Source organism: Hydra vulgaris, chromosome 15 (assembly GCF_038396675.1).
Source record: "Hydra vulgaris chromosome 15, alternate assembly HydraT2T_AEP".
Classification (NCBI taxonomy): domain Eukaryota; kingdom Metazoa; phylum Cnidaria; class Hydrozoa; order Anthoathecata; family Hydridae; genus Hydra; species Hydra vulgaris.
In genome coordinates this window covers 51673387-51698482 of record NC_088934.1, presented here as the reverse complement: position 1 = coordinate 51698482, position 25096 = coordinate 51673387, and the positions used below count along the sequence as shown (strand labels likewise).

General features: G+C 27.7%; 2 protein-coding genes and 1 long non-coding RNA gene across 3 annotated transcripts; 2 read left to right on the top strand and 1 right to left on the bottom strand.

Moving 5' to 3' along the window:
* The first annotated feature begins 3638 nt into the window (after window positions 1–3638).
* On the top strand, window positions 3639–5265 carry LOC136092049 (tigger transposable element-derived protein 2-like). Its single transcript, XM_065819768.1, has 4 exons — window positions 3639–3749; window positions 3921–4239; window positions 4294–4689; window positions 4955–5265. Exons 1-4 carry the CDS (start codon window positions 3639–3641, stop codon window positions 5263–5265), a joined length of 1137 nt encoding a protein of 378 aa, XP_065675840.1.
* Window positions 5266–11914: 6649 nt separating this feature from the next.
* On the top strand, window positions 11915–12493 carry LOC100198645 (uncharacterized). Its single transcript, XM_065820163.1, has one exon. It carries the CDS (start codon window positions 11939–11941, stop codon window positions 12431–12433), a length of 495 nt encoding a protein of 164 aa, XP_065676235.1. The 5' UTR covers window positions 11915–11938; the 3' UTR covers window positions 12434–12493.
* A 2751-nt stretch (window positions 12494–15244) lies between these two features.
* Window positions 15245–23266, bottom strand: LOC136091417 (uncharacterized). The gene is made up of 8 exons (XR_010643977.1): window positions 22760–23266; window positions 22428–22610; window positions 21748–22227; window positions 21472–21664; window positions 21232–21373; window positions 20857–21046; window positions 17637–17733; window positions 15245–15441 (listed from the first exon to the last, which is right to left on the bottom strand). It is a non-coding gene; the product is annotated as an uncharacterized LOC136091417 (long non-coding RNA).
* Between the last annotated feature and the right edge of the window lie 1830 nt (window positions 23267–25096).

Here is a 25096-nt window from a genome sequence, read left to right as displayed (position 1 = left end):
GTCCCAGAGGCAGAAGAAACAAGGAAATTTTTTGAAACCTTCTTGAAGACCCATGAGGAATGATACCATTTTAAAATCACCGACTACCTCCAATTCGTAGTCATCATACTTTAATGAACTCAGCAACATTTTGGCACTGGTGTAGTCCTCTTTGAGATGCGCAGAGTGGGCCATCAGGGATAACGGGTAGTTGTTTCAGCGCGGCTTCGAAGCTCTAGGATGAACTGTCTATGAAAGGGCGCCATTCAATTGGATTACGTGTGATACCTATAGCCTGGAATAGACCGGTAATATTGTTGCAGATGTACAGCCCATCACGCTAACTGAAGAAGTTGGAGAATCTTTGATGCCACTTCTACTGATCTGTGACTCTCAATAACTCGTTCAAGTCTTTCTGGTAAGTACGGTTTTCTACCCCCAACTTCATCTGCAGAATCGTAGTCCATTTCTACAGTATCTACCTTGCTATCTGACTTGCTAATGTCTCCTGAAAATAGCCGGTGTTGCTTAGGAGGAGTCAGAATAGGCATATTGGAAGAAGATATGTCTGGATATCCAACCTGGGTTTTTTTGAGACAACTTTTTGGGTTTACCATGCAGAAGTAGCAGTTGCTTAAGTGGTCCTTTGGCTCTCGCAAAATTCGCGGTATAGAAAACTTTATGGCTTGCTTCTCGCTTCTGTACCAACTACTGTAACATAACGAATAATAGTACATAAGAATTATAATAATTTGAGGACAAATTATGGAACAATTTTAAGATGGAACGTATTTGCTTAGAGTACACGATTTATGACAAAAACTGTAAACCTCAACTCCTTGAAATGAACTAGGTCTAAAGCATTGAAATTTTATGAAAATATATTAAAGCACATCTAAGCGAGAAGAAACTGTTCAGTTTACCTTCAAGTGTTTTCCTGCAATATTTGCATGTGAAATGCGGTCTTGGTTCCCGACCGGCACGCCGAAGTAAGCCTTGTAGGCCCCGCACATTATACAACTTACTTCCACGGAATACTTTTTAGCATTTATCTTTTTAAATTGTCCGCGCACGTAGCAGAATGAATCAGCTGAATACAAACAACCTTTAGATGTCATATCAAATAAATAACTTCTCTTTAACTACGAATCGTTATCCTTTCAGTCTGCAATAACACGAATTGGAATCAAATCTTGGCTCAAGACACCTGTGCTTTTTATACTTGTACAGCTACTTTTGGAACGTTCAAGAACGTTCTAGAAAGTTCTGAGAGTTTCTCAAAAGTTCTGGAAGTTTCTTGAACGTTCTAGAGTGTTTAGAAGTATTATAGACACATCTGGACAACTCTAGCAGTTCAGGAATATTGAAAGCAATTCAATAATTTTTTCAAAAACAAGCGATTTTCACAATTTTATTATCCTGGTCACAGAAGCAAAGTTATTCTGAAATTATAGCAATTTTCTTTCTTTTCTAGAGCTAACGGATTTGGAAAACACTTTCAATCCAGGAACAGAACAAAAGTGAAAATTTCTTACATAGAGTTTGTTACAAACATAACACTTTTTGTTACATACATAATACAAATAACATATTTTTTACATACATAACACTCCAAATCTTATTGCTGTTACAGCTCTGCATCCGTGAGCTTGGTTACCAAAAGATCCTTAAGTAATTTGTCTGACAATAACAATAGATGGTTTACCTTAAGTTACTTTTTCAATGTTTTTGTCTGCAACCGCATGTAACCGCTTCGAGCAGTTTTCCTAATTCTCGCGATCACTTATTGTTTAGATGTGTTTTTCCATCTGATTTAATTATTAGATTTCTGAGGGGTATTTCATTAGTATAAAGAGCGTATATAAGCCAGTTCAATTTTTTATTAAGTATTAATTCAACAAATTTTATGACACCTTTATCCCATCCAGTATCAACGTTTTTAGAAACAACGCCCAATTGGGCGTTTACAATTGGGCGATACAAGCATTGCAATGCTTGTATCGATTCATCTTTTTTTTTTTTTTTTTTTTTTAGTATTGTATTTGCCGATTGAAAATAATTTACACTCGTAATTTATAAAAACAAATATTTACATGACTGGGGCTTGAAGAAGACAAAATTCATCTTATCATTAAGCCCCCCCCCCCTAAAAAAATGCATATTCATCAAATAAAATGTTTTAACAAAATGCAAAAAATAAAATATATAACGTTTAAAATATTTAGTAATTCAAAGAGTATTTATATTTAAGAACTGATTAGTAAAATAAGATGATATATAAGTATTAATATTACAAAAAGAATTTACAATAACTTTTTTTAATAAAAATTGAAATTATAAAATTTTACAATATTTTTACTAATTAGTATTTCAAATAATAAAACTTAAAAAAATCGTTTGTAAATTCAAAACTTATAAGATAAGAAATACATTTTCAATAGCAGACTATTGTTTAGAATATTAAATATAATATTAAAGAGTAATTAGTAGGTTAATTTTTGTTTTTGTTTGCTAGTTTAAAAAGCTTTTTAGAAGAACTTTAATTCATTTTCATGTATCATCAGTAATTGCTTAAGTTTTGTTTTAAACTGGTTTAAAGAATAATTAGATTTCAGCTCATTATTTAATATTGTATTCCACAGCTTAGGACCTCGGTTAGCAATTGAGAATTTGGTTGCTGAATAATGTGTTTTGGATTGAATGTAATTGTTTTTTGAAAATCTGGTAGGGTATATGTGGTTTATTTTTTCAAAAAGTGAATTAAATAACATTGGTGATATTTTTTTATCAAGTTTAAACATGAAGATAAGAATATGGTAAAGGTTTAGTTTATATACATTTAGAATATTAAGTTTATTAAATAATGTTTGAGTGTGAGAGAAACGGTCTACGTTTGTAATTATCCTTATAGCCTGTTTTTGTTTACTAAACAGTTTTTTTACTTTTGTTGCGTTTGTGCTGCACCAAGCAACGTTTGCATAATTTAAGTAGCAATGAATTAAAGAAAAATATAAGTTTTTTAAACAAGATAGATTTAAAAACTGCTTGGCTTTATACAAAACACCTATATTTTTTGATATTTTATTTTCAATTAGACCTATGTGGTCCCTCCAGTTAATTTTTCAAGTTCTTTGTTTACTGTTTGAAATCAACACCAGGTTAAATCATTCATTCGACCATATAATTGGCAATTATTTTGAAATTTTTTCCTTCTTCAGTTGATTTTTTTAGTGGCTCCATGAATGTAGCGTAATGTTATTTTTACAGTAGTCTCTCGCTTAATTGCGCACCCAATTAGTTGCGCATCCCAGTTAATTGCGCGTTTAGGCCCAAAATATTTGTTTCAATTTTTTACTGAGTTTTTTATTGAAAGTGTTATTAGATCAGAAAACGTAACTATTATTTTCCTGTGTTAAGTTAAAAACTAGTTTTTATCATAAATATTTTGAGATAATGATTTTATCAGAATGTAAATAGATAAATAATTCGAATTCGAATTCGAATCGAAGTAAATGATAAATCTTGTTTTAAACAGATAATAATAAGTTTTAACGATTTATCAGTCAAGTCTCATTAAAAAAACTTTAATAAAAAACTTATTTTAAATTTAGCCGTCTATTCACAGTTCTCTTATTTCAACTTTTTTATCCTTACTTCTTATGGCTAAAGGCAAAGGAAAAAGATTATCAGAAGATCAACGAGTCAGAATTATAGCTAAACTTAAAAAAAGTGATGCGCCAAGCAAACGAGCGATTGCAAGAGAATATAATGTAACTGAAAATTCAATTAGATCTCTCTGAAATAATCGAGATCAAATAGAAAAAAGAAGTTTACTAATGACAGAAGAAGCTAGAAAAAAAGTGTTTCGATTATTGTCTGGAAAATTTGAAGCAATAGAAAATGAGCTATATATTTGAATTGATGCATTGCGTCGTTCGTAGATTGAAGTGCCTCCATCGTTAGCAATTATGAAAGCAAAAGAAATAGCGCGAAAATTAAATATAAAAGAAGAATTTCAAGCTTCTTGGCTCGCAAATTTTCATCGTCGTCGAGGCTTAAAATCAATGCATCTCTTTGGAGAAGGAGCTGAAGTTGACAAAGATGATCCTTTTCTTCTTTTGCAACTTGAGGACCTTTACTCAGTTATTAAAATGTACAGACCCGAAAATGTATATAATATGGACGAAACTGGACTTTTTTTTTGCTTACTGCCTAGATATTATCTGTTAATGCCTACTGAAAGCTTAGTAACTACAAGAGGTAAAAAATAATCTACAGAAAGAGTGACTTTAGTTGTTTGCTGCAACGCAACAGGATCTCACAAAATACCCTGTTCTATGATTGGAAAAGCTGCACGACCTGCTTGTATAGTCGGTAGAACATGGCCTATACCGTATTTTTGTCAGAAAAATCCATGGATGGATGTCTCTATATGTTGGAAATGGTTCAATGAAGTCTCTTATCCTGAAGTTAAACGCAAAACTGGCTTGCCTATTCTTTTATTATTAGACAATGCACCTGGACATTTTGAGACGTTTGAGCGAAATCTTATAAAAGTTGTTTTCTTCCCTCCAAATTGCACAAATTGGAAGCAACCATTTGATATGGGGATTACTGTCTCTCTCAAGAAGCGATATCAATATATATATCTCTCAGACACATTTTCATATTACAGCCTCGATGTAAATACAAAGGAATGTCTGAAAGAAAGTAGTTTTTTGTGCAAAAGAGGTGCAGCAGGATTTAAATACGGGAAGCCCGCACATCTTCTTGACGCTGCTAAGACAAGGCAGAATTATTTCAGATTTCCAGTCCCGTTAACACTGAACTATGCTCTGAGGAGGCTGACTTCGCATCTTTTAACATGCTGTTGCTGCTGAACGAAATTGAAGGAATAGGGAATATGATCAGTTCAGAAGATATCAGCAATTTTGAATCAATTGACTGTTAATGAATTCTTCAACGTGTATTGAAGCAATCAAGGAAGATGTTGAAGATTGTTTGTCTCTCCAAGAAAATAATGATAAGGCAGTTGCTATGGATAACAATAATGATGAAGAAGAAGCTAATAATGATGAGATAGACGATGGTACAGACTTCTTAGGTATTGAATTTATACATTATATATCTTTGATCAATATTGGCAAGCAATTAAAATGTCAAAAAGCTAAAGCAATTTTAAAAGACAACAACGACAAATTAATGAATAGCTATGAACAACTATCATCAAACATACGATCAGTAATTATGAAAATTAAACGAGAAAAGCTGCAGAATGCATACTAGTCTACAATTCATGACTTTTTCCGTCATGCATAATATATTTCTTAATAAAGATTTGTTTATATAGTTAATAATTTAGTTTGCTAAATTTTTCTTATCTTTTTTTTATTTGCGCACTCCTAGTTAATTGCGCACTGCAGTGCCTGTTTCAATTTGCGCAATTAAGCGAGAGACTACTGTATACCAAAGAAAAAAACAGCTGAATCATTCTACTTCTATTTTTACTTATGTAATGTCTTTCCTACTATCAAACAAAATAGTTATAATTATTATATATAGTTATAACAATTATAATTCTTCCTCATTATTAGTCTTATTGAATTCATTTTTCTATTAAAAAAAGCGGATCCTTCAAGCAACACATATGCAGATCTATTTTTTATTTAAATATTCGCATTCCTTGTAAAATTCTTTACAAAAATTAACTTCGCTAATTTTCGAAACTTAATATAAACAGTAAAAGACGGCACAAACATTCACTGTCTAAAATATTAAAAAATTGACTAATTTTTCTAAAAACAACCTTCGCAAAAACCCCTATATGTGACATTTTCATATATTTCAACATATTTTACATTGAATTTATAAAGATTTATAAACATTTATAAAAAATTTATAAACATTTTATAAAGATTTTTTTTTTAATATTTTTTTCTCTTTAATATGTCATGTTTCCTTAGTTTAATTAGTTATATTCACTAGCCTCGCATTTGTACACAGGCGCCACTTTGTTAATCAATTTTTTTTTGAAATTGATTTGCATTGCATAAAGGCATAACCCGAAAAGCTCATACAGCCTATATTTAACAGAGCAAATCAAGCTAATTCTAAATAAATGATAAAACGCTTTCATTAAGTAATGATACTGCTGCGAATATCAAACATTGTCTTGAAGACCTAACTAATATTTACACATACTTTGTTTTTGTCATATATTAAATTTAATTGTTAAAGAAAATCATAGTGATTTTTTATATGAATATAAAATTCATGTCCCTTTAAATTTTATAGAAGTAATTAAATTCCTGTTTTGTCAAAGATAGCGAAAATACTCTTTTGTAAAACTGCTTCATAAACACCTTCGGAAGAGCTATTTTCAAGTGCTGCAGAAATCATTACAGAACGGCAAAATAGACTTAAACCAGCTGAACGATGTGTTTTGTTAAACCAAGAAATATAATATGAATATAAAATCATCATTGATTTTTCTTCTTTACTTTATGATTGTAGTTTCTTTTTTGTTTTGTTTGTTAATCGATTTAAATTGACCTAAATAAATTAATTAAAATCAAAAAAAATACACGCTCTCGTTTAACAACACTATCAATTAAAAAAGTATTACATACCACCTAGTTTTTTGTTTACTCTCATAATGTATTATTTATTTCATAATATAATAGAAGATTTTTTAGCGCATAAAAAATAAATTGTCAAATAAATGATTATAATAAAAAAAAATTATTTAAATATTTCGACAAAATTTACTTTTAGTCGACATAGTCGACTTCCAAAATATATTAGTAGACTTTGGTCGACTTTGAAAAATATATTATTCGATTTAGTTAACAGACAAATTATTTCAAAGTCGTAATAACACTAAAAAGTAACCAAATCAAAATGAGGTAATACAGTCCTCTTCCAGTGATATTGTGCGCAATATGAAAAACAGAATTGGTTGAACTTTGTTATACAGAATGGTTTATTTATTAAACTATTATTTTTTAAGGCGTTTGTGGGTTTCAGTATAAATAAATCTTGATAAACTGATGGGCATAAATCGAGTTTCCACATATAAATAAAATATAAAACATTATAAACATTTATTTCGTTTCTCATTTTCATGAAAATATTTTTGAATGAGAAAACTGATCAGCAAAATTATATTCAAAGTATAACGTGTTTCTGACGGCGGTAGAGACGTTGTAGCTTATATTAACCTGTACTTCCCCAGACAGTAATTGCAAAAAAGTAATAGAATAAACGAGAAATAGAGATGCATTAAACATTTTTTTATTATAATTATAACTAATAAAATTATCATTAGTTATTAACGAGATACTAAATTATAAAGGGGATGGTTAAATAAGATAAGTAGGTTCCAAAGATGGTAAAACCTCATCTTACCGATTAACTAGTAATTTTTTTTGCAAATTTTTTTTTGTTTAAGTATATTCATACAAGTTCGACAATGTTATTTCTTCTAATTTTTAGAGTGTATACTTAATGTGCTTTTATTGTTTTATTATTAATAAAATTTACCATCCCCCTTAAAATTTTTTATAATTCAATACTTTGTAATTAAGCAAGGCCGTAGACAACTTTTTTTGATGTTTGAGCTAAGCAACTTTGAAACATGAAGAAAACTCCATATTTAAGTATGTTTATATATATGAGGAATGAGGGTGCTGTGTAAAAATTGCGGTGATTGCTAGGAACAACAAAAACCCCAAAACTTTAGCCCTCTCCCCCCCTCCCCCCCTCCAGCTCCAAATAGGAGGGCAACGAATCAAATTTGCATTTTTTTTCCAATCTTAAACTTTATTTATGTTCATTGATAAATTTCAAGTTTGATTTAATAACCTTTTGTTGATCGGTTTTTATGACCTTATAAAGTTTACACCCCCCTCAAATTAAGACTATTTTGAAAGCAAGACTAACAGGATTTTTACGGCTATCTTCCATATCAAAGAGATAATTAATAACCTCCCGTAAATTACTTCCTTGAATTTGATGATGAAGCGGAAATTGAATTTTGAAATTTAAACTAGTTTATCATTTTTTGACAATGTATTTCTTTAAATGAATTTTATACATATGCTAATTATTTATATTATTTGGTTTCTTCTTAATATTTGTCGATGTTGACTTGCTCTTTAATTACACAATAATATGTTATATAAACTAGATATCTAACTTGCGGGGTTTTATTGGATAAAAAATGAAACCGCTTTTTTTTGTTTATAAATATAGTCCGCCATTTGTAAAAAGGACAAAAACTGAAGCCAATGTGTGGAATTAAAGTTAAAGATGCAATTTTAGAGCGTCAAAAGTGCTTAATAAGTTAAAGATAATTCAAAAACATCTTTTTATAATTATAAAACACTTATAAAAGTTTTAATAAGTCTAAATAAGGTTTGCTAAAATGTATTATAATTTATAAAAAATATTTCAAAAGCGACTGTCGTTTTACTTTTCTATTCAAAACTTTAACTCCTTTCCTTCTTTTTGATCCGTCATTTATAAAAAGGGCAAAAGCGGCGTTATTTTTGAATCAAAGTTGGACATCTAGTTTTTATAATATATCATGGTAATTACATTATGTAGTGGATTTTTCTTAATGTTTGATAAAATAAAAATTATTACTATCTCAGTGCACAGTGAGTCAAAATCCATAAAAAACGGCATAAACTATTGATAGAAAAAAATTAATTAAATTATAATTTTAGTTAAATACCACTAAAATACATTAATTAATTTTTTTGTGAATAATTTTTAAGATTTCACCAATTTATATGCCTTTTTCCTAGACTTATTTATTTTATTTTATTTATCGGAAAACTCGTTTAAAAAAGTATCGCTTCAGTGTCACTCTTTTAAGATATGGGTAAAAACTGTTCAAAATTTAATTTAAAGTCATATGTTTATATGTTCGGTAACTATTAACAACATTTTTGACAATAAATTTTAATTTTAGATTTTCATTACTGAGATCTCAAAAATGTGTCATAAAATACGAACCTTAGGCACAAGAAAAATTTATGTTAAAAAATATGTGGTATCCTTTAATATGGTATTTTAGATCAAGGAATCCGGTTTTTTTATTTAAGGCATATTTTGAGCGCGTAAAAGACACTTACACGCGTAAGCGCGCTTTGTACGCGTCATACGTACGCGTAAAAATTATTTTCATCAGTAAATTTAAATTTTTTAACCCTAAATACAATAATATTGATGTATCACATGTTAATGTATGATAGTTATATAATTTTTGCCGTTTTTTCACCTTTCTGACTCAGTGTGCAGCAGGATAATGATAATTTTTAACATTAAAAATCAATTAAACTATCCGAGCGCGCATTTGGTCCGCAAAACACGTAGGGGAAAGGCGCCTATGATGGCATAGCGCCTATGATGGCATACCGGTCATATTTCCATTAAAATTGGTTTTGGTAAAAAAATGATTAGACCTACATGACTATACTGACTTTACATTAGTTTTAGTGAAAAAACGTCCCTTATGCACAAATATTGTTTTTATAATCAACAAAAATCGATTTTGGGATGTGCTGTTGTAGTTTTATTTCCTTTATATATTTAAGATTGTGATTTTACTATTAACTGTGCAAAAATGAAATTTTCTTGCATTTTATATTCAAGTTTTGTGCATTTAGTGGAATAGTTACTTTAATTTTATCTTTTGAACAAAGCAGACACAGCTTGTTTTAATGAAAAATGATGACTTTTACCCATGATGGCATACTGACGAGTTGGGGGTGTTGAAATATTGACGAGTTAGGAAAGCCTTTTTTTTTTTATAAGAAAAACTTATTTTTAAGTAAAGTTAAAAAAAAGCGATGCTTCAACATTTTTTTTGGTCAAAAAAATACGTAAAACGCAATATATCCTATGCGCATGCGCAAAATTTTACAATGCTGGTGTGTAGCATGAAATGGTAAATTAGGATGGTTTCGAGTAATTTCTGGCTTTTCTGAGGGAAGACTCTAAGGTTAAATGAAATCATTAAGTTACCCTCGATCCTAACTAGCCCCATCCTCCCCTATGCCATCATAGGAGCAGTGGTTGCCTATGATGGCATACTTGTGCTTTTTTTTACAATAAGAATAACTTATAAAAAAAATAAAACTGATGAAAACTCCCAAGGTAATTATTGTTCTAGATGTAACAAGGAATGTATCCATATCAAAACTTTTATTATTGGTCTTCAGGATACTGAATAATGAAGCTTCAAAGTTAAGTATGCCATCATAGGCGCCTTTCCCCTATTTTGTACGTTTAAAGAAGTTCACAACGTACGTTCATGACGTTTAAAAAACGATTTCTTTGGACCAAAAGGCTGCTGGGATAAAAAAAGTCAAGGCTTGTAAAAAGAAACTACAGCTTAAATTTGCTCAAAGCTAGCCTTAGTAAAGAAATACATTTTGCAACTCAAAAACCGGAAAGCTTAATTTTAGATAAAAGCTGCAAAATTCTATAGCAAAACAACAGTTTTTGAAAAAAAAATCAAAACTAGTACATTTTTTCTTTCTTTGTAAGGTCAATTGAAAACAATAAATCTAGGCCAGGCTGTTTCTTGTAAAAAAAAAAAGGTTAGGGAAGTCTTTGAAAATTAAAATTGATTTATCTCAGTTTGCGAAAAACTGACATTCCCCGTTGTTTTCTTTAACCCTTCAGTTATTCTTAAAACACCATTGTATATTATTATATGTATAATATATCATTGAATTTTTTTCTTAACACATCATTAAAGTTATTTATAAGTTATACATCATTAAATTGTTATATACTGTTGATTTTAACGTAAAAAGATATATTTCTACTTAATTGGTATCTCACTTAATTGACTTTATTGCTTTATTGGACAATTCGAAATTTAAAAATAAATAAATAGAAGTAATAAATTATTTCAGTAATGAATAGTTTACTTTTCTACTATTTAGTTTTACACCTTTTATCGGTTTAAAACTATTTTTGTTTGTTTTTATGGCGTAATTTTTAGTTTATTGCTAAAAATCATAGCCTTTAATACAAAATCAGCGGTGCTCTGTAATAAAATCGTAATGACATTTTGGAGCACCTTACTGATTAAAAAAATAAAAAACAAATTTATATTATGCTAAAATTATTCCTAGTTATAGAAATTTTGAAATATAATTTGATTCTTTAAATTATTATTATTTATAAATAATACTTTTTTAATTAATATTTTTTCGTAATATTATTTTCATACGTCATTCAGTTAATTGTTTTTTTCTCCTTTAAAGTTCTTCCGTACCACAATACCAACAACTATTTCAAGAAAGAATTGCACGAATAAGTGCGGGTTATTTTAGGAACTCTAAAAATATAAAACAACATAAAATAACAACAACAACAACAACAACAACAACAACAATAATAATAATAATAATAATAATAATAATAATAATAATAATAATAATAATAATAATAAGGAAAATGATAAAAAAAAAAGTGTTTTTTTCAAAACCGCCATTAAATGGCAATAACCACATAATTTACGACGTTAATGTAGCTTTAGAAAATACTCAAGTTTGACAACTCTTCATCGTGCATTATTTTTGGAAAAAATATCTGTTCAAATTAAACAAAGTAATAAAAATCGAAAATGGAGGAGGTAAATCTATTATTATAATTGGTTATAAAGTTTTTTGTTTCTCATAGGTGACATTGAAAAAAATTTCTAACCCAGAAAAACAACTTTATATAATATTATATTAAGCATTACACGTACATATACTTGCTGTTACCGTAAATGGACTAATGTGGGTATATAAACAAAATTATAGTTAAGCATTATGTTTACTTGCTTTATTTTTTATTTATAATTACGCTAGTTTTTTGATAATATTATTAAATAATCATAAAAAAAATTATTTTTTTATATGTAAAGTAATAAAAAGAAGTGAAGTTTATAAAAATGGAAACTGGAAAAAAACTGGAAACTAGCAGAATGAATTGTTTGGCTATTGATGGCAGTAAACCTTGCGAGCTTGCATTTGAATGGTACGCAAATAATTACCATCGAAAAGGTGATACTTTAATACTACTTCATATACACCAGATGCCTCAATTGCCAATAGCAGCAATTTTATCTGGTTACTGTCCAACAAGCGAAGAAAACCGAAATCAAATAGATGAAAGTATTAAAGACAGTGAAAATGTTGTCGAGAAGTTCAGATGTCTTTGCAAAGAAAACGATATTGAATTTACTGAGGCGGTTGTGGATGATAACTCAAAATCTGTCGGTTGTATGATTTGTGAGTTAGCGAGGAACAAAGCCGCAGATATAATAGTATTGGGACAAAGAGGTTTAGGAGAATGGTCAAGAACCTTATTAGGCAGTACTAGTGACTATGTACTTCATCATTCCGAAGTTCCTGTTATAGTCGTTCCTCCAAATACTCTTTTATAAACATTTTAATTATTTCAACCCATCTATTTTATTTATTCATGTGTAATATTACCATGTCTTATTTTTAGGTTTCATTCTTGTTTATTTAAATATTCTTTATTCTTTAAAACTTTTATTATTTTTATTCTTTAGAATATTTTTATTCTTTAGAACTTTTTTAAAAATCGTGATAATGGTTTTTTTTCCTTTTTTTTTTCGCATGACTTTTTTTTTATTTGAATCAAAAACTCATTACATGTAATAAATTTATAATATACAATAACTACACAATCTTTAAAGCAATTTTAAGACATTGAACCCAGCTTGATGCGCAATAAACAATTTTAATTCAATAAAAAAAAGCATAGTTCTAAAGATTTATTTAGCCCTGCAGCCATATCCACTTCTCTTCGATAAACCCAACGTTAAGCCTACGACTGATTAAAGGTTATTCGGCAGTTTTTAACGCCAGCGTTAAAATAAACTTGTATTTTTATGTTCTCCATTTGCTTAACGGTAGGAGCAAATTTAGTTATCGTAAAGCTGTTAACGCCAAAATCTATCTCTGTTATACCCTACAGTTAAAACTGCTGTCGGAGGAATTTTCAGTTATATTGAAAATAATAAAAAATGGTATCTAATTAAAACGAGCGTAAACAAATAAGTTTACTTTTATGATAAATAGCTACAATATATACCATATCATATTAATATGATTTATCCTTTATTATGAATAAATAATATATACTCGTAGACCAAATTAGCAGCAACTATTGAAGCAGGCAAAGCAGACATACATATATGTTGGCAATATTGCTAGTTTTATCATAGTCATAACGACAGAGGTCTGGGATTGTGTTGTATGACTTTGGTTATATATGTAAAAACGATTGAGCGAAAACCTTAGTTACGAAATTTAACTGTAAATAATTGCTGTTTAATTGCGTAAAAAAATTCCTGGTTTTTTAACTAACGCATTTAATATTTTTAACGCATTTAATAGTTTTTTAACTAAAGCATTTAATAACTGCTAAAATCTAAGACGAAAAATGTAATAAAAATGAAAAAAGGATAATTTTGATATTTTTTTTTTCAAAACAACAACAAAAAAAAACAAACAATGGCAATAATTGTGATAATTCTGAAGAAAATAGTTTTAAAAACTTTTAGGGAATAAGACAAAAAAAGTTTAAAAATTTAAAATAATTAGATTGGCTCCAATGCGCCAATCTCTATTTAATTTAGTCGACATGTTTAAAATTATAAATACATTTAGAAGTACACTTTAAATATATAAGGTAGTACAATTAATAATATGAAATTTTGTATAAACTATTAATAAAAAATTTATTGCAACAGCAAAGATAAGAACTAGACTGTATAATTTATATTTTAACTGCAAAGATAAAAACTAGACTGTATAATTTATATTTTAACAGCAAATATAAAAACTAGACTATATTATTAACATTTTAAACAATTTTTATTTTTTTTATTTGACTGTATCCTAAATTTTTTTAGAATTTTGATACTCAATATTAAAATCAAATTTTTTTTCATGACTCCTGTAAATTACTAATATCACTCTCTGTGATTTCGAACCATTGTAAATAAATTCCCCAAGTAAAATGTCCTTGTATTTGAGGCAATGTGTTAGTTGCAGTTTCAAAATTGATTGACATTTTTTCTATACTTTGTCAGAAAACAATATGACTTTGTTACTACTATTTTTACAAATTACTCAAATAATTACGTCTTCCGAAGAGCTGTCTGTTAACTATGTCAACAAAATAGGAGGGAGTGGGAGGAACTGAAATTTTTTGACTATGGGGATGAGGGAGAGCCAGGAAAGGTTGACCTCAATAAGGTTAGTTTTTTAGTAAATTTAGCTACTTAAAAACAGGGGGGAAAATTATGTTTTTTTTTAATAGAATATTAGATGAAGAATCCAGATGATTTTAGGATAAAAGATGTTGTTGAAAGTATGAGAAGAGCTGGGATGAGACTGAAGATAACGTTTTAAAACTATTCTCAAAAACTCAATGAATTTCAAAATGCTTTGAGCAGCCGTGGCGCACTTGCCTCAGAAACAAAGTTTCCGTGATTCAACTTCCAATTAAATGCTCATCCGCGGTGCTCTGTGATAAGACCGTAAGGACTTCTTAGGGCACCTAAATAAAAACAAATTAAAAAAATAAAAATGAAGAGTTACGACCAAGAACAATAAATTATAGTTATAAAATTTTAATACCACTAAATATTTTAATACCACAGTCAGTATTTTATTTATTTCCGTTTAATGGATTCTTCCTACCCAGTGGGCAAATTTAGTTGTAAATGCGCATTAGAAACTTGTTTAATTACGTATTGTTGTGGTATGTATGAAGCCATTTTATCGTGTCGAACACGCATTAGATGCGTAAAAAGACAGGCATACAATACGATGCCTACTGATTATCAAACTCGCATTTGAAGCTTTTGTAAACACGTATAAAACACGATAACCAGAGAATATTCAATACGATATTTTCCTGGTATTAAACGCGCATTTAAAACTTTCCAGAATACGCGTTATTTACGAATATTTGTTAGCCATTTTATCGTGTCGAACGCATATTAAAAATAGACATCAGATGCGTATAACGGCAGGTATACAATACGACGCCTACTGAGTATCAAACTCGCATTTAAACACGTATAAAACACGATAACCAGAGAATATTCAATACAATTTTATTAACTAATATGAATTCATAACATAATGATAATGACTAGCAGTAAGCAACCCGTAATACGGGTTATGAGTTATTAAAGCATTAATAACAATAAAAATACATTAATAACTAGATATATTATCTAAAAAATTAAATACAAATTTATCTATAAATATTTTAACTTTGACTCCCATCAGCAACGTCATTGCTTATAGTCAACGACATAAAGACCGCATTAACATCAGTTGAGTTCTTTTTAAAATCTTTCACAACACAGGTACCAGAAAAGGAAAGTAAAGTAAAGCCTGAAAATACCTAAAAAAAGAAATTAAAAAAAAAATTACAATTTTTAATTAAAAAAGTACTATTTGCATTTTATTGTTAGTAGAATTAGGATAATAATAACAGAAAATATATATTCTGGCTACAGAATAATTAAAAAAGATTATAAAAAGGATAGACAACATAATGTAGTAACACTGGCAAATAACACCACAACTTAATAAGATATTTTATTAACTTACAGTTTCATCCAATATGAAATAAAATCATCAGGTTCAAGCAGCTACAAGTAAAGCACAAAGAATCTTATGTTTAATAAGAAAAAGCTTTACTTATCGTAATACTGAAATGGTAAAGCAACTATACACATCGCTGGTTAGACCACATCTGGAATTTTCAGTTCCAGTGTGGAGTTCAGGTAATAAAAACGATATCAATGACCTAGGAAAAACTCAAAGATGAGCAGCAAAGCTAGCACCTGAACTCAAACATTTAAGTTATACTGAAAGATTGGCAAAGTTGGGTCTCACAACTCTGGAAACAAGACGTACAAGAGGTGATCTTATTGAGTTTTTCAAAATAACAACTGGGATTGATAAGATATTTTGGTATAAAGAGCTTCATAAAGCTTCTTCCCAAAGTCTAAGAGGTCATTCAATAAAATTTGAAAGAGAATTTGCAAAAACAACCCTGAGACACAATTTCTTTACGAACAGAGTGATACCTCATTGGAATGCTTTACCTGAAAAAGTGATTTCTGCAATGACAGTAAATTCTTTTAAAGCTAGTCTAGATTAACATTTGTTAACGGCTGTTAAAGTATAAATGTTAAACTTTATGCTCCGCATAGTATAGTCGTTACAGCACCTATTACTATTACTATACTCGGACTAAAAAGATTTTATTTATTACAATATTTAAACAATCAAGGGACAATTATAGTTAAACTATTTGAACCACTATATCTTAAAAAAGCAAGCAACTCGTAAAATATTTCTTATAAATGGTCATTATCATTTGCGGTATTAATAAATACATAAGACCTCAGTAATTACATAAGTTTTATTAAATCTCCCTCTCATCTAAGAGAGAGAGAAAGAAAGTGTTTGCAAAGCAGCATGTTAACAAAAGTAAAAAAACACGGAATAAATAGTAGTAACTGGTTTTATTATGTTACCAGTAAACAAAATTATTTTTACCTAGCTTTTAATCAAGCTTGATTAAAAGCTAATTTCCAGCATTTCTTAATTAAGCTCCAGCTTCTCTCTGTTGATTAATGATTAATAGAGTAAATTTCACATCATACTAAATTTATAAAATTAAAACCATGTTTCAACAGTAAGCTAACTAATCAAGAGATGACAAAGGAAAGACAAACTAAAATAAAAAAAATGAAAAAAAGAACATAATTATGATAGAAATTATAAAAAAAATTTATATTAGTTAAAATTAAAAGTGTTAATTGTTACTATAAATAGTTAAACTCATACTTTGCTTTATTCTAAAGTGTCTAAAGTAAAATCAAATTAACAGACATTAACACTGCTTGACACTGAATTCTGTCAAGTAAGTTTTCTGCACGCCGAGTTGCATTTCTTACACTTCAACAACGATTAATTTCATCCTGCCAAGATCTATTTTTTTCATTTGACAACTATTTTCAAGTTGCCTATCAGCATTTACATTATTAACTTCGTTGAGCCTTAGACTATCTATTTCAATTTCACTATTATCATTAAACATATTACCAGCAATCTTACTATTGTTACAACTGAATAAATGAACGTAAAAGAATCTTACAAATTGTGATCTTTTCTAATCAAAGACTTTATTTAAACTTAAGATTGATTGAAATCCATATCTTTTTATATGTTTATATACATAAGCTGTTTATCAAAAATATTAAACAATATTTACATCAATTATTTTTAATTTAACAAAGAATCTAGACTACAATGCACATAATTATTTTTACCTTAATGCACAAAATTAATAAATGCACAATCTTGTATAAAAAATTGAAGCAATGTCAGTTAGTATATTTTACTCTAAACTAATTATATATATATATATATATATATATATATATATATATATATATATATATATATATATATATATATATATATATATATATATATATATATATATATATATATATACATAATTACTTTAGAATTACTTATAAAATAAATCCAATATAAAATAAAACAAAATAGTAAACTTACTCAAATCATTATCAGTTATACCGTGTGAAGTAACTAAACAACACTTCAGTTCTTTTCCATTGCTCTAAAAAATAATTTTCAGCTCTTTCCAATTGCACTAAAAAATAAAACAAAGTTTGCTTAGCTGAGTTGCCTAGTTTATAAGAATCTGAAAACAGATAAGTAAAAAACTAAGAACAAACAAACATTTATTTATTAGAACTACTATACTTAAACAGATTAAATTAAACAAAGAATAACGCCAATTCTCCTTAAAGGCTAAAAAAAATTTTCAGCTCAAATTTACTTGCAGACCTTGCTTGTAAAACCATTTGAATAAGAAACACATTTAGAAAAGCCTAGAAACTACTTAAAAATGACATATGCAACATTGAAGTTTGAACATTGACTTGACTAATTTTAGAAGATGTTTTTAAAAGTTTCATAAAAATTTACATATATTCATTCTTTTATATCATATAAATCCATCATATGATAAATCTGAAATGAAAAAATGTAATGGATACATTAATAAGTAAATACAAAGAACAACATCATATATGAATCGAAAATCAATATATATCTGATACAGATAAGATGCCATGATAAGAGAGTAGAAGTTGTTAAATGTTGTTATTTCATTTTAGCTTTTAGAAAACAATTCATGTTGGTACGCCATGGTTCTAAAAATTCAAATTGAGATATAAACAAAATGTATATACAGCAAAATGATTTTTCTTGAGTGGCTTTTAGTGAATGATTAAAAACAGTGAGTTTCAATAATAAACCACTTATAATTTTTAACAATAGACACCAACGTAAAGGTAAGCCAAATGTAACAACATTAGTAACATAAATAACAACTTTATGTAAAATCTTGCTCAACACGTTTGCCAAATCACACACTTTGAAAACATGGAAACAACATGATATAAACATATATACTAACTATAAAACACAATATATTTATTTAACTTTATATATCATATATAAACATCTCATATAATATTTATATACACAATAGATACATTTTATACTATTTTCTTTATTTGCTCATTTTCCTTTCATAACCACAATAAGAAAGACAAACACCAAAGAACTTATTATTTTTTTAAATACTAACTAGTTATATCAAAACAAAGATTAATAGTAATCTTAAAATTGCAAAAAATTTTTGTTTAATACAATTATACATATCAATACAATTATTATCAGAAATTTTAGTATTTCATATTATACATATCAATAACAAACCTAATACTATATTTATTGATAAAAGATAACAAAATATAAATGCAAATAAGTAAACTTATATTTGAACTTATTGGGTATATCATTTTTTCGGGTATGTAATCACCAACAAGTTTCTTCTGGTGAATTTTTATTAATTTTATCAATTATATACTATTTAAATAAATATTTTTTTGAATATTGACTTTGTAAATTAAACTTGAATTATAACGATAGAACTTTCTAAATAGTAATTTATAGTAATTAAAGAAAATTGAAGTTTATAGAAATTAAAAAAAAAAAGAAAAGTTTTTTACTAAAGCTTATTATTAAATTTCTCAAAAGAAACCTTTTTAATTTAAATTTTGCTTTCGCAATTTCAGTTTAAATATGCGCTTTAAAGCAAAGATTTTCGTTTTTCCATTATATGTTGATATTTGATCAAAATCAGGTAGCATATTTTGAAACCCTTTACAGTAGACACCAGTGATTTTCAACTTTTTTTGGAAAATGAAATTTTTTTCAAGCTGGAGTACCTTCATTAGACCATAAAAACATTATACCCAAAATATAAAAGCTTCAGGTATTACGGATTCTATCTTATTTGGACTTGTATTTATCAAACTTTATCATTAAAAGTATTAACTTTAGTAGGTAGGACAATAAATACTTGAAAGGGATGTTGGGCACAAAGCTTTAATTAATGTATTGCTAATATGAACCAAAAGTATTTTAAAATATTTTTAGTTTTTAAAGGTGTGTTTAAGGGTGTTTGTAGGGCGTTAGAAAACAATTGTTATCATAATTTAAACAAACGGTTTTCAATAAACATTAGCCGCTAACTGAAGAACGGATTTAAACATAAACAACACTGTTGTTATACTATAGTGCTATAACTTAGCACTATTTATCAGGGTTTATTCTAAATTACGGAAGCAAAAGAAAAAAATTATTATTATGGGTGGCGACTAAATGGTGTGTCAGGTGTTTACAATCCTTCTCTCCCCCTCACCCAAAAAGACAACATTTTATTATGCTTCTTTGGATTAAGCACACATTTTATTTTAAGTAAACTACTAAATATATTAAAACTTTAATGCTTAACCAAATCGATATCAATATCAAAAAAATATATTAACAACTACAACACATAATCTTTTTTTGTTTTAAAAATTTTACGCTTGTTTCGACTTTTGCATTTCGCTAGAATAATAGCATTTCTTTTCTTGAGGTTGATGGACTTTGGCTAGCTTCAGAAGTCAATTTCACGGCTCTTTCAACTGTTTGTGAGTGGCACTAAAAGTTGGGAGCCTTTCCTCGATTAGGAATCATCTGTAAAAGCTCCTCATTTAATATATATTTTCAACACAAGGGGGCTCAAAACAGTCTATATCATACAAATTTATTAATTTTGACCAGTTTTTGCATTTACAATCAATAATTGGAATAGAATTAACCCTAATACCATCATTTAACCCATTTTTAGGTTCCTTCATAGAAGTTTTTCTTGTTTCTAAAATTTTTATAACAGCAATTGTTCTATAAACTTGTTCTTCAGAATAAAGTAGAGCAGCAATAAAATTCTCAGGCTAGAGACAAAAAGAGTTTCTATAAATAATAGGCAATGTAATATCTCGAACTTCAGTATCCAGCTTCAAAATTCGCTGAACAAATTGGAAAATTAGTTTAGGTCCCTCGGTGAAACTCTTCGACTTTTTGATATTGAACCACATTGGAGTATACTGTTTGAATATATTCAACAAAGATTTTAGGCTCTTTACTGGGATTGATTGTTCTTGCATATAGTGCCATTATCCGCACTGCTGTTGTCAGCTACCTTTTATGACAAATAAGGCCTATAATTTTAATCTTTCATATATAAAAATTAATTATTTTTAGACTTTAAATAGTTAATTATATAGCTTTTTAATAAATACACATATACATAAACTTCTAACAAACTAAATAATAGAAAAAATATCAAGAACAAATAATTAACAAAACAACACACCTTTTTTTCTCCCAGATACTTTTCGTTTGAAAACCCTCTAGAAATTCCAATACTGTATTCTAGTAACATTCTTTGATCCTTAGAGAGTTCTTTAATAACAGATGGAGGAGGATATTCAATGTCTCAACTTATATGAAGTCAACAGTTAAATTTAAATGAAATGGATCTGTCAAATATTTTGCGACTGGTCCTTTAAAATATTAGTAATATTATTTAATCAAATATATTAATATTATAAAAAATATTTTATTAAAAATGTTAATTTATAATAAAATACATTAGAATAAAGTAAAGTAAAGCAGCAATAAAAATGTGATAAATAATGTTACTATTAATATGATCACAAACAAGAACTTAAAATAGTGTTATTATTACCCAAATAATTATTTGGGTTATTGGAAGAACCATCGAGTTTAGAAATTAAATGACGCAATGGTAACTCATTAACATGTAGAAGACAGTCAACTAAATGAATTCTTCTTTGCAACATTTTCTCAAGACAAACCATTGTCTTTACCTAAAATGATATATTATTATGCAAATATAAAACTTAACTAAAGTTTTATATACTAACTTTTTTGATACTTCAGGCAGGTGTTTTGAAAAAAAAAATACCTGTATTAACATTTGTATTGTCCAAAATTATTGCCTTGATACTTCGGTCAGGGTTAGGGTTACTTGATACAAAATTATTGCCTTGATACATCGCTTTTAAACTCCTTGAGAACATCACAGGTAAATTCAGCAAGATCTTTTCCTTTTCCTTTAGGTATATCTATGTGTTTTAGGTACTGACCTTGCAACTTGCCTTGATTAAAATAAGATATATTTTTAGTGAAAAAAAAAAATTAAAAAAAAAATCATAACTAAAGAGATAACATTGGCCTTTACCTGATTCAATTGTAAATGTCAAGTGGTCTACAGTGCTGGTGGATTTGTAAATTTTATTTCACCATCAATATCTCTCTCTTCATAAACCAATGAGTTTTTATTACGTTTACTATCTATACCAATTGCCTTTATATTTGAAAACTTAGATTGTTCAAAACTAGCGTGCAAACACACTCGTTCTTTCTCTCTTCATTTTACTTGGATCAATAACCTCATTTAGATGGACTTGTATTTATCAAACTTTATCATTAAAAGTATTAACTTTAGTAGGTAGGACAATAAATACTTGAAAGGGATGTTGGGCACAAAGCTTTAATTAATGTATTGCTAATATGAACCAATATCTTGAAGTAGAGCATTAGCTATGGCGGCCCCCGCTTTATCTGATATTCCATATCTAATTACCTCTAATGCAAATTTGAGATAGTGGGTAGTGTTATAGTGCTTGGATCTAGTGTGACTTGATAAGGAAGTTTCACTCTACAAAAAAAAAAGGAAATCGAAATTCACAATAATGCAAATTTTACATTTAAATGCATTACCATTTAAGAATTGATTTTATAACATTATACTTTAAAGAATTATTTATCAGTTATTTATTTAAAATATGCTGTAATTTCTATATAAATAATATACAGTTTGTATCGTACAATCAAAGTTTAAACATCAAATTTTATTACCTGATCTGAATTCATGATTGTGTCAAACTCCTTAATATAAATTTCTTCATCAGATGCTTTAGTTTACTTTTTATTTGAGGTAGATGATAAAATAGAGTTATCAATACCTCCTATTTGAAACTTTTCTTTAGTACCAATTTTCTCCCTTTGGTCTTTTATATAGGAGCACTCTTCTATAGGAATCTAAATAATATTTTGTGGTTCTAAATACTATTTAAAAATAACTCATGGAACACATAATTTTATATAAAAAATAAACTAATCAATCAAATAAAAATTAAATAAGTTATGCAAAGTCCAATTCGAAATTACTTTCAATTTTCACAACTTACTTTTTTACTGCCAACACAACTACAGTAAAGATGCACATCTGAACAACCTAAGCATTTGATATTCCTGTCATAACAGGGAAGAGCTTCAAGCTTGCAGTTACATGCTAGCAGGTCAAAAGTTAATTTTTATTTTTTTCCGATAACTTTTTGGCCAAAGGTTTAATCTTATTTCCATTCCAAGAAATAACATTGTTATAAAATCTTAACAGTTTAACAATCAAACTTTTTTCAGTTAATAAAACTAATTTGAAATTACAATTGAACCAAACTTCTTTTAAACTACAAAGTGTTCTTTGAATAATGACATTTTTGTCTTTGATGCCTTCTAAATCTCTCAATTGGTAGAAAAATCTTGCTACATCGCAATAAGTTGCTAGGTCTGTAATAGGAAGATGGAAAGGACTACCACCATATAAATTGCACCGTCTAGTTCTTCTTACAGGAGGCATTTTTGTATTATTGTAATGAATTTAGATCATTTGATAATATAGGTAATATATATATATATATATATATATATATATATATATATATATATATATATATATATATATATATATAAATTATGTTAGTGTATTCTACAAACAGAGTGCTCAATGTTCTAAAAGAACAGAGCAATAATAAATTAGTTAAAACACTTATCTAATTTTTGATTACTTCAACACTGTGTTTCACCATCAGTAGGTTCATCAGGAAGAATGTCTTAACATAAAAATTTTTTTTTTAATTTTTAAAAATTTTAAAAAATTATAAAAACAAATGACCTAAATAATCTTTTTCAAAATAAACTTGACAATGATAATATTAATTGTAAATACTATGATACAACAGAGTATAACAAAGCTATTAGTATTAATTCAATAACCTATAATTTTATTTTAGTTCACTTCAAAGCATTTAAAAGGTATCTAAATACAAGAAAATTTTCACTTGTAAAAATCTCAAAATGTCAATAAAGTTTATCTTGGTGATCGGGATTTTATCTGTTGTTAATTTAAAGAAATGGAAAAAAACAATCTGTTATTGAAAATTCGAAAAGATCTATAAATGTGTTTCTCATAAAATATAATGTTCTTGGCTTTAAAACATACTCAAACACAAAGTTTATATGCAGTTGCACGAGACTACTGGTGAAGAACTTTATTTATTAACTGATTTATATGTTAATTACAAAGAGTTAAACATTAAATTTTTTAAAAAAGAAATTTGTACTGATTGCAAAACTAGCTAACATGTTTCATGTCAATATATAAACTCTAATGAGATTTTGTTTTAATGTTTTGTTTCATCCTTAGTTTTGAGGGAACTGATATTTTTTTTATTACATAACTCTAATAAAACCTCTTCCTGAAACCATTAAACACTTTTTGAAGGTTTAAAAAAAAGTTTGGCAGATTAACTTATATATAAAAGATGACAATTGGATATTTTTACTCTATTTGAAATTTTTAACAAAAAAAGAAAAGTTTATGTTTGTCTAGTGAGCAGTAATTTTTTGTACTGTTACATATAAACACTTGCATTAAAAGCAAGAACAAGTATTGATGTCAAATAATTTGACCAAATAAAAGTGGATTGTGGCATCAAAAAAATGCAAATGATTATAGCATTTGTTTTTATTGTAATAATTGAAAAAAATAGATTAAAAAAAAATTTAGTGGTAAAAATTTAATATATAATAGAAAAAGAGTAATCAAGAAAAGAAAAGAAAGAAGAAGTTTCTTTTTTCTACCTCTTTACTCTTGGTTCTCCAATAAGATGTGGTACAACATTTTGTAATCTGTTAATTACTAGATAATCCTGCGTTTAAAACTAAATTGTAAATGTGAAAAGATTTCTAAATGTGTTTCTTGTCAAATGGAATGTCCCTATTCTATGAAGCATACTCAATACAAAATTATATGCAATTTGAAAATTTAGCAAAAGAAGTGATATTTGTTTTTCTACAGAACAGTTTTTTTGTACAGTTACATATAAGCTTTAATATTCAAGCCAGCAAAGAGTATTGAATTTTTTTATATCATACAGAGGTATTCACAGAAATTCAAAAAAAGCACACTTGATTTCATTGATTATATCATTGGTTATACCAAAAATAACATCAAGAAACTATTTATAAAATTTAAAAGTATGAAATACATTTTATAAAAAAATTTTCTTTTTCATTTTTTTAGAGCAGACAGATTTTTTTTTTCTTCAGGAGTATTTAATGTAAAATAAATTAATAGCTTAATAAACATGTAATTTATCAAAATTTGTTTTTTTATTTAATATTATTTACCATCAGTTGCTATTAGGGGGTAAACATTTTTTACCAATTATAGAATAAAATAACCT

Bases quoted from the DNA above. Each gene is read 5' to 3' on its own strand.
- LOC136092049 (XM_065819768.1), top strand. From the start codon at position 3,639: ATGGCTAAAGGCAAAGGAAAAAGATTATCAGAAGATCAACGAGTCAGA. The intron at 3,750-3,920 runs GTAACTGAAAAT...CGTCGTTCGTAG, and splicing joins CGATTGCAAGAGAATATAAT to ATTGAAGTGCCTCCATCGTT. The intron at 4,240-4,293 runs GTAAAAAATAAT...GCAACGCAACAG, and splicing joins AAGCTTAGTAACTACAAGAG to GATCTCACAAAATACCCTGT.
- LOC100198645 (XM_065820163.1), top strand. From the start codon at position 11,939: ATGGAAACTGGAAAAAAACTGGAAACTAGCAGAATGAATTGTTTGGCT.